The sequence below is a fragment of the Rutidosis leptorrhynchoides genome, chromosome 11, assembly GCF_046630445.1.
Source record: "Rutidosis leptorrhynchoides isolate AG116_Rl617_1_P2 chromosome 11, CSIRO_AGI_Rlap_v1, whole genome shotgun sequence".
NCBI lineage: Eukaryota > Viridiplantae > Streptophyta > Magnoliopsida > Asterales > Asteraceae > Rutidosis > Rutidosis leptorrhynchoides.
The window spans coordinates 348,852,975-348,863,481 of record NC_092343.1 but is presented as its reverse complement, the minus strand read 5'-3'; the positions used below and the strand labels follow the sequence as shown (position 1 = coordinate 348,863,481).

The window sequence follows — 10,507 nt, the reverse complement described above, 5'->3', positions numbered from 1 at the left end:
TTGCCGGGTCCCTAAATGAAATTGAAATCAACCATGCCAATTTGTTAATCAGATATTAAAAAGTGGGTTCATCCAAGGCCTTGGTTAATAAGTCAGTAAGTTGACTTTTGGTGGGTACAAAGTACAATTCGACATTGCCTTTTTCAACATGATCCTTGATAAAGTGGTAACGAATGTCAATGTGTTTGGTTCGAGAGTGGTGCACCGGGTTGCTGGTGATAGCAATGGCACTCTGAGAGTCGCAATAGATCGGGATTTTGGGGAATCTGAATCCATAGTCAAGTAGTTGGGACTGCATCCACAGGACTTGGGAGCAACAGCTTGCAGCTGCAATATACTCGGATTCAGCAGTGGAAAGAGAGATGCAGTTTTGCTTGCGAGAGGACCAGCTGACCAACTTGTGACCAAGGAATTGGAGACCACCAGAGGTGCTTTTCCGGGTTACTTGGTTACGAGCATGATCAACATCCGTGAATGCTGTAAGATTGAAGCCGATTCCGAAGGGATACCAGAGTCCGAGATTGGGCGTGCCTTTGAGATAGCTAAAGATTCTCATTACAACCTTGTAGTGAGAATATCTAGGGTTGGCCTGAAAACGGGCACACAGACATACATCAAACATGATGTCGGGTCTACTAGCAGTGAGATACATCAATGAGCCAATGAGGCTCCTATAGAGTGTTTGATCGAAAGATTGACCATCCAGATCAGCATGTAATGAAATGTTGATAGACATTGGAGTGGAGATGGTCTTTATCTCAGGAAAGTTAAACTTTTTGAACATGTCTGAAATGTATTTTGATTGACCGATGAAAACCCCCGTTGGAAGTTGTTTAACTTCTAATCCTAGAAAGAAGTGGAGTTCTTCGAGCATGCTCATTTCAAACTTGTTCTTCATGAGTTCAGAGAACTCATAGGAGAGAGTGGGGGAAGTGGAACCAAAAATGATGTCATCAACATAGACTTAAATTAACAAGATATGTTCATTCTGTTTTCTGATGAATAGAGTCGTGTCAATGGTTCCACGTGAGAAACCGTTCTTGAGAAGAAACGCGGTTAGGGTTTCATACCATGCCCTGGGTGCCTGTTTTAGACCATAAAGAGCCTTGGAAAGGAGATACACATGATTTGGGCATTTGGAGTCTATGAAACCTTCAGGTTGACTGACGTAGACTTCTTCTTGAAGAACCCTGTTCAGAAAGGCAGTTTTTACGTCCATTTGATAAACGGTGAATCGCTTGTGAGCAGCATATGAAAGAAATAGACGGATGGCTTCTAATCGAGCCACATGAGCAAATGTTACATCGTAGTCAATTCCTTCTTGTTGTCGGTATCCTTTTGCTACAAGACGTGCTTTGTTACGAATGATGATGCCGTGAGGATCCTTCTTATTTTTGAAGATCCACTTGGTATCAATAATGGTTTTTCCAGATGGACGAGGAACAAGTTCCCATACTTCAAGCCGATCAAATTGATGGATTTTTTCTTGCATGGCTATAGACCAGTCGGGATCTTGGAGGGCCTCAAAGGCAGTTTTAGGTTCGATCGTGCTCAGAAAGGCAGCAAAAAGGCATTCATTGTTGGAAGCCTTGCGAGTGCGAACGGGAGCATCGTGATCACCAATGATTTGATGAATTGGATGATCCGCAGTCCATTTCATGGAATGTGGGAGAGGTGTAGTAGATTCATTATTAAGGGATGAGTCGGTATGCGACGAAGATGAGGATCCAAAACGTTCAGAGTTGATAGTGGGGTAGGTGGCATTTTCTTCCCACAGAGGAACAAGGGTATCTGCATTTTGTTCGGTGGAAAGTATGGGAGGGGTTGCAGCGTCTAGAGACCTAGTACCTGTTTCATTTGAAGGAGTTTCTTCACTAGATTCGAGAGGAGATGATTCAACAGCTGAAAGATGAGGGTTGAAAATGGGAGCATTGTTTGAGGAAGACACTCCAGTATCAAGGTCATCTAGAAGAAGAAAATCGGAGGAATTACTTTCGTTAGAAGGTGATTCGCCTATAACCACTGGAGTAGAGGAACCGATTGTGATTGATTCGGGGAGAGCCGGTTCCGAGGGTATCGTGGGGTTTGATGGCAATGGAGGGATTATGGGTTCAAACAATACATCTAGATCATCAGAGGTGGCCTGTGGAACATGTCGAAAGTGAGGATCAGAATTGAGTCCGGGGCGAGAGCCGTTATGACCAAGAACCATTCCAGACATCTCATCAAACTTGACATTGGTGCTTTCTTTAATGATTCGAGTTCGACGATTATAAACACGATATGCCACACGATCTTGAGAGTAGCCAATAAATATTGCTTCATCACCATGAACATCAAACTTCCCAAGGTTGTCCTCGTCATTTAGAACATAGCACACGCATCCGAATATGCGAAAGAACTTCATGTTGGGTCGACGTTTGAAGAGCAGTTCGTATGGAGTTTTGTCGAACTGACGATTAATAATGGAACAATTTTGGGTGAAGCACGCAGTGTTAACAGCTTCAGCCCAGAGAGACGGGGGTAGCTTGGAATAAACAAGCATTGTTCTTGCTGCTTCAACAAGGGTGCGATTACGTCTTTCTACAACTCCATTTTGTTGTGGAGTGCGAGCGGCAGAGTTTTGATGGGTGATGCCGGCATGATCGAGATAAGAGTTAAGGACAGAGTTTTAAAATTCCGTGCCGTTATCGGTTCCGAGAGTACGTACAAGCATATTGGTGGATAATTGGATTCTCTTCAGAAAATCAATGATTATTTTAGGAGCTTTAGACTTGCTTTTCAGAAATTTGACCCATGTGTATCGTGAATAGTCATCAACTATCAACAGGATGTACTTTCTTCCACCAAGACTAGAAACACGCATTGGTCCGCAAAGGTCCATGTGCAGCATATGAAGTGAACTGGAGGTGTTGAATTCAGTTTTTGATTTGTGGGAGGATTTATGAATCTTTCCCATAGCACATGATGGGAAAATGTGTGAGGTATCGAATGAGATGAGTGGAACACCGTCAACAAGGTTGTTGGAGACAAGTTTGTTGAGGTTCTGAGAGTGTAGACGTGACATCCGGTGATGCCACAACCATGAGGTTTCAGAGGAAGCTTTGGAAACCAGGCAGAGTGGTTGTAAGTTTGAAGACATGTTTTTCATGGCAAGAGAGTAGAGAGTGGATTCACGTTTTCCTTCAAGTAGTTTGTCACCCTCCATGGTTTGAACATAGCACATAGATCTTTCAAAGATTACGCGAAGATCACTATCACAGAATTGACTGACACTGAAGAGACAATACCCAAGACCACGAACATAGGACACACGTTTGATGGTCACACCGCTAAACACATAATCTCCATACCACTCGATTGATGCAATTTCGTCATTTCCAAAGCGAACAGTACCTAGAAACTTGTTGACATAGTTTGTCAACATTGATTTATCACCAGTCATGTGTCTGGAACAACCAGAATCCAGATACCAAACACATGCTGGGATAACCTGCAAAACAGAGTTAAGCACAAGTTTTAGGGACCCCAGTTATCTCGGGTTCCTTGTATGCAGATATACTCAGAGAATTTAGATCATCAGGATCATTAGATGAAACATTCAACAAGGTCTGAACATTCATTACAATACACGAATCATGGTTTTGATGACCAAAATACAGACGTCTTTTACATCTATTACACATTAATGACCCGAACTGAGAAGCAAGACTTGAAGATGCTTGGACTGTTTCAGTCTTGGGTTTCCATGCTTTCAAAATGCTTTGTTTTGGTTTAGGTCCTGTGAAATTTAAAACACCAAATTTAGACCTAGTTTGAAAAAGATTCATGTCTTTAAGTAATGACTGTCTAGCCGTTTGTGCTCTTTTGCGACAGTTTTGCTTTTGAGTCTTGGTTAATCCATCAGATATCCGCTTTGCAGCCTGGTTGAGATTTGGTAGTTGCGGATGTTTGATGGATTTGGGGTTGTGTTTCAATGATCTACCGCTGTTGCTCTGGAAGGAGTTAGAGTGGTTGATATTTTGGAGAGCGTGATGGCTGCTTGAACCACTCCTCTTATCTAGAGTAGACGGTGCAGGGTGGTTGTGTGCTTTTCTTGCTGAGTGGTCATACACACCATGTTCTAGGATAATTCTTTAAACAGGTTTGTTTCGCCTTCCTATCAAGGTTGCGGAATGTGGTGGTTTGGGATCAGCACCTCTTTTAGTGACAATCATTTCCAAACGAGAGCCACGAATAGGGTTTTTTAGGATGGTGACAGCCGGAATGACAGGTTTTCTTGAATTCACTACTGTTGTGTAAGGAAAACCTTGATGATGTGGGGAGAGAACTCGTTGAGAATAGGTGGGTACCCATGGCACAAATTTCTCTTTTGTTGAATTTGATTCCTTTTGTTGAGAACAGTTTTGTGACAATGTTGGACCAAAATTCTTTTCGGCTTTTCAAAATCACGATTCATTAAAACTTTTACTTGCAAATCGATGTTGTCCTTTTCAATAAGGGCGACATGTTTCTTATATCCTTTTAGTTCAAGTTTTAAGTCAACGATTTCTTTCTCGAGAGAATCAGCAAGAACATTTGAGGGTTCGATGGGGTGGCAGGGGGACTGTCCTTGAGGGGCTTTGGACTTTGAGATCATTTCACAGAAAGTGGTCGCTTGACTAGCAATCTGTTTTTAAAGTTCATGCACATCATGATCAAGTTGATCATTAGTTGTTACATGGAGTGAGATTTGGTGTTGCATGGCTTTTATGATCATCAGAAATTTTCGTTCATTGTCAAAAGAATTCATTTTATTTACAAAAAGTTCCTTTTCCAAACTGATGATGTATTTTTCTAATACCAGAGTTGGTAAATAGACAATACGTTTTTGACCTTCCGAATTCTCACTTTCATTAAACAAATCAGGTAAGCTTTCATATGAAAATGAGTTTTTCTTTTTCAAATAAAGAGCGTTGATTTTATCATAGATTAGAGAGATTTCTCATTTCATTTTAGTTGATCTTTTAGCCAATGCTTCCTCAACCTCACCGTTGGATGCAAATGTGAGTCGTGCAGGTAGACCAATCATCAAGTATCTACTATCATACAAACAGGGCTCTGCTTTGGCCATTTTGGACAAGGTGAGAGGGTTTTCAAAACCTAGGCCTTTGTTCTCGCAGAAAGAGTCCTTTGGACGATTCATGAAAAGGGTTTGATTCGAGATGTATCCTGCTAAAATAACCTTAGACTGTTCGGTCCTGTAGAGCTTTTCTTCAAATTTTCCTAGACGAGTTTAAAGCTCTAGATTATGTGCAGTAAGTTTAGAACATTCAGAGGTTTTCTTAGCAAGATCGAATAGAGGTTCTCTTATCTTTTCTTCTAAGGTATCTAGGAGAGTTTTCTTAGAAGCAGTGAGATTCTTAATTTCTTTCTCAGCATTGTCTACTTTCTCACAAACAACTTCATTTCTAAACCTAAAGTTTGTCCTTTCTATTCATAACGGTCTCACACTAGATTCTAGCTCCTTTAATTGTGTTACTTTATCAGCTAGATCCTTCTGAAGTGTTAGGTATGCATTGTTTGACACTTTGATTTCAATTCAGCTTTTAACCTATGATTCTCGTTTTGTAGTCCACTAACTTGACTAGCAAGAGATCTAAGGTCCTTAGTCATCTTAGCAAAGTTGTCAATGCACATATCAGGCAACTCAGGGAGGATTCTATCATGATTAACAGTGGTAGGTTCATAACTAGTGGACACGTTTGTTTTGACTGGTGGGTCGTTAGATTTCTCAGAGGGTGCATGCAATATATCAAAGACACATTCAGAATTGTTATTCACATAGTTATAATATTCATGAATTATGTCGGTGTAAATTTGTACCTCTTCCTCATCATCGGAAGACACATTCTCGGGAGCACGATTCATGTTGGTGAGTTTTACCACATTAGCAAGTTCAGGTTCCTATTCACTGTCTGACTAGTTTAGCCAGACATCATCTGAGGCTTTGAGAACCTTCCCTTTTTCAGCATCTTGGGTGAGTAACATCTTTTTCTTGTAGTACTCGGCATCCTTTCGTTTGGGTAGTCTGCATTCACGTGCAAAGTGACCTGTTTTACCACAGTTGTAACAAACATTATCGGGGTCCTTGGTGTCAGGAGCACGGTATTAAGTGGTTGAGGTTTCAGGTTTTTTGTAGTAAGAGGAGCTGGATGAGGTTCGAATCTTGTTGTTTCTGTTAAAACGTCCAGTCGATCTCCTGAGGTTCAGTTGCTTGCTGAACATTGCGGTGGCTTTGACGAGATCTCGATGTTCTTCATCAACATCTGAATAAGTGTCCTCATCAGAGGAGATGGTTTGTTTTGCTTTGAGTGAATTGGAGCGGTTTTGGGGAGTTTTGGTAGAGTTTTTGTTAACAAATAGAGCCAGGGGGTCACTTGTTTCAGCAAGATTGGATTTAGGAGTTTGAGCGGCTAGAACATCAGGTTGGTGGTTCATGAGCTTTCCCACAACTTCATGGATGTAGTACTTCTTGGTGTTTCTGGAGGCACTGAAGTTGTTTCCATATGGAGTCCAGGTGGCATTTAGTTTCTTCAGAAATTTCATATTCAGCTCTTGATTCTCCTTTTTCACTCCAACCTTCTTTAGCTCATTAATGACTTCACAGAAATGTCTGTAGCAGTCTTTTAGGGGTTCATCGGGTTTCTGAAAGTAGTCCTCATACATTGCGAGCGCTATGTCGAGTTTTGTCTGTTCGGATTGACTGTATCCTTCCTGTTGACGGGTGATTTCATCTAGAAGTTCTTTTCCGGATTTCAGAGAGCTGACGGATTTGTACATGTCATGAGGAAGGGCTTGCATGATGATGGACCTAGAATCAATATCGGCTTGAGCTCTCTGAGCTTCTTCACGTTGAAGTTCATAGGGTTTTAGGACTTCACCGGTGTCAGGGTGAAGTGAGATCTTGGGTCCATTGAGAAATGATTCCCAGAGGAATTTGGTTTGTTCTCCTTTTCCGTCGATGAAGTTGTCAAACCTTCCTTTCCACTCGTCAAACAGTCCCTCGAACAGCATGGGAGGACGAGTATCCGAGCCCACAACCAAAGCATCACGGTTTGCATTAGCCATCTTAGCTAAGTGGTGTGAACTGAGTGGTGCAAGAGAGAAGAAATTGAGTGTGGAGTAACACTTGTATAAACAGAGTGAAATTAGGGTTTTGGTGTAAAACCACTTGTGAAAACTGAATGGTTTTTGAGCAAAGCCAAATTTCAAGTTAACCTATGTTTTCGAGCACCACAAAAAAAATAGGGAAATGGAGTTTTTCGAGCAGCACAGTTCTGAGATCAAAATCCAAGGTTTTCGAGCAGGTACTGTATTCGAGCAACTAGTTAGGTTTTCGAGCAGGTACTGTATTCGAGCAACTAGGGTGTTCGAGCACCTACTTAATTCTAGCGCACCTAAAGTATTTCGAGCAGATAACTAGGGTTTTAAGCAAAACCAAGCCCACAAAACAGGGTGGTTCTCGAGTAAAACCAGGTTATCTGGACACAAGGTTTTCGAGCACAAAAGGACAGAATCTTTAAGTTTTCGAACAAAATGAGATTTTCGTGCAAGGTTTTCGAGCACCACAAATCACTGTTTTTCAGTCCATCTTTTAAGATTTAATCTTAATTTTTCGAGCAGATGCTCAGGTTGCTTACTGTTTTCGAGCAAAAATCCCCCTTTTCAACGTTTTTCGAGCATTTTGACTGAAAAACGTTTAGTTCAGTGAGTTTAAAATTCAAACTTGTTTGACTTTTAAGAAAGAGAAAGCCATGCACGTGAACTCTTACACTTAAGTACAAGGTGATGCATACAAGGACAAGTCTTTTGTCCTTTCTGACATAAGTCGAGGTAATATGTCAAGGACAAGTCACTTTCGTACCAAAAATAATGGGTAAAGCCGTTTTCGGTGGGTATTAACCGAAGGTCCAAAGTTTGGAGCCTAAAACAACTAAACATGTGGCAAATGCAATAGAGTTTTTCGGGCAAAACCTTAGGGTTTCACTGAAGTGAAGTAACCCTAGGAGGTTTTCGAGTAGTATCAAACCCAGATGGGGTTTTTCGAGCACAAAATCTGGAAAACTTAAGCAATTTTACAAGTAATTTCAAGTAGAATTAGCAGAGTTTCAAGGTAATTCAGCAGTGAATCATGTAGTATTACAGCCTTTAAATGATCTAAGCAAGAATTAAGTGAGAAAATACAAGAATGTTTCGATTAACCCATGAACAAAGTGACAAAATCATCATTTTTCAAGCATAGCAGCAGGAACATGAACATAGGAACATGAATAACGATCTAAATACATGTACTAAGCATTAAACTAACAGAACATAACATAGAACTCATGTTATTTCAACATACAGGTCAGAAACATGTTAAACATATTTTATCACTCAAAAGTATAGTATTTTAAGTAACTTTTTCGTGCATGAAAGTCTGAGAAACAAATGATTCTGAGAAATAACCTTCGAATTTTAGAGCATGTTTAAGCAATATTTGACAGATTACTAGCATACACAAACATATTCTTAACATACAACAACCATATTTATGACCAAAAAGAGGAAAACGTGATACCTCAACCGAATAACACCAAACTCTCCAAAAACACGATTCTTGAAGCTTCAATCCTTGGATCAACAAGCAAGATAGCAAGTCCCGCTCTGATACCAATTGTTAGTCCCAAAAGAAGCCTAGATTGACGGTTTTAGTTGGATGTTTGGTGGGTTAGAAGTATGAGTTATCAAAACAAGTAGGGAGTAAGTGATAAGATTTTAATATGCAAAATGGATAACTAACTTATTACCAAGTGAGGAGGTTGTTTATATATGACAACCTCCAAAGTACAAGAGTTACAAGTTACCATGGTAAATACAGAAAATACATTACAAAGTAATAATAAAACCGTGTGCCACTAATCTATTGCATAAACATATGTCAACACATTCATCTGAAAAGATGAATGGAGCATCCTTTTCTAGGAGTTTACTCATAGGAGTGGCAATTTTAGAAAAATCTTTTATGAAACGTCGGTAAAAACCGGCATGCCCTAGAAAACTCCTAACTCCTCTAACATTGGTGGGATGTGGAAGTTTAGCAATTACATCTACTTTAGCTCGATCCACTTCAATTCCTTCCTTTGAAATTTTATGACCAAGAACGATGCCTTCTTTAACCATGAAATGGCATTTCTCCCAATTATGTACTAGATTTGATTGTTCGCATCTAATAAGCATTCGTTCAAGATTAACTAAACATGATTCAAAAGTATCACCGAAGACTGAAAAGTTATCCATGAAAACTTCCATGCATTCTTCTATCATGTCGTGAAAATTTGCCATCATGCACCTTTGAAAGGTTGCAGGGGCGTTGCAAAGTCCAAATGGCATATGTTTGTAAGCAAAAGTACCATAAGGGCACGTGAACGTGGTTTTCTCTTGATCTTCGGGTGCTATTGGAATTTGAAAATATCCGGAAAAACCATCAAGAAAACAATAGTAAATATTTCCGGCTAACCTTTCCAACATTTGATCAATGAAAGGTAAGGGAAAGTGATCTTTTCTGGTGGCGTCATTTAATTTTCTATAATCAATACATACACGCCATCCTGTTACAGTCCTAGTAGGAATAAGCTCATTTTTCTCATTTGTGATGACAGTCATGCCACCCTTCTTAGGCACGCATTGAACTGGGCTTACCCATGGACTATCAGAAATTGGATAAATTAAACCTGCATATAGCAGTTTAATAATTTCTTTCTTAACTACATCTTGCATATTCGGATTTAGTCTTCGTTGGTGTTGCACATACGTTTTATGACCTTCTTCCATAAGGATTTTATGTGTGCAATACGAAGGACTTATTCCTTTAATATCATGAATCTTCCATGCAATGGCTGGTTTATGAGCTTTCAACACAGAAATGAGTTGTGATTTCTCATTTTCAGTAAGAGAAGACGTTATTATTACATGTAATTCAGATTCACCATGTAAATAAGCGTATTCCAAATGGTTTGGAAGTGGCTTTAACTCTAATGTCGGAGGTTCTTCTATCGATGATTTATATCGATATCTGTCTTCTTCTTTTAGCATTTGAATTTCCTCTGTTGTTGGTTCATATCCATTAGCCATAAGTGTAGTTAACATTTCAGTTTCATCAATTGGTTCAGTACCTTCTCCTAAAGAACATTCTTCTGTTCCTTGTAATTCTGGAAATTCTTCTAATAATTCTGCATGTGAATCTATAGTTTGAATATAATAACATGTATCATCTGCAGATTGCGGTTGTTGCATTGCTCTATCAACTGAAAAGGTAACACTCTCGTCCTCTATACTTAGGGTCAGTTTCTTACCAAACACGTCTATCATTGCTTTAGCCGTGTTTAAGAATGGTCTTCCTAATATGAGAGGAACTTGAGAATCTTCTTCCATGTCCAGAACAACAAAATCTACTGGAAATACTAAAGTACCAACTTTAACTAGC

General features: G+C 39.8%; 1 protein-coding gene across 1 annotated transcript; it reads right to left on the bottom strand.

The window, feature by feature from the left end:
• Positions 1–964: 964 nt before the first annotated feature.
• LOC139875838 (uncharacterized) lies at positions 965–2,545 on the bottom strand. The gene has a single exon (XM_071863133.1). It carries the CDS (start codon positions 2,543–2,545, stop codon positions 965–967), a length of 1,581 nt encoding a protein of 526 aa, XP_071719234.1.
• Between the last annotated feature and the right edge of the window lie 7,962 nt (positions 2,546–10,507).

What these genes read in the sequence shown, in the direction of transcription:
- LOC139875838 (XM_071863133.1), bottom strand. Translation starts at nt 2,545, where the DNA reads ATGCTTGTTTATTCCAAGCTACCCCCGTCTCTCTGGGCTGAAGCTGTT.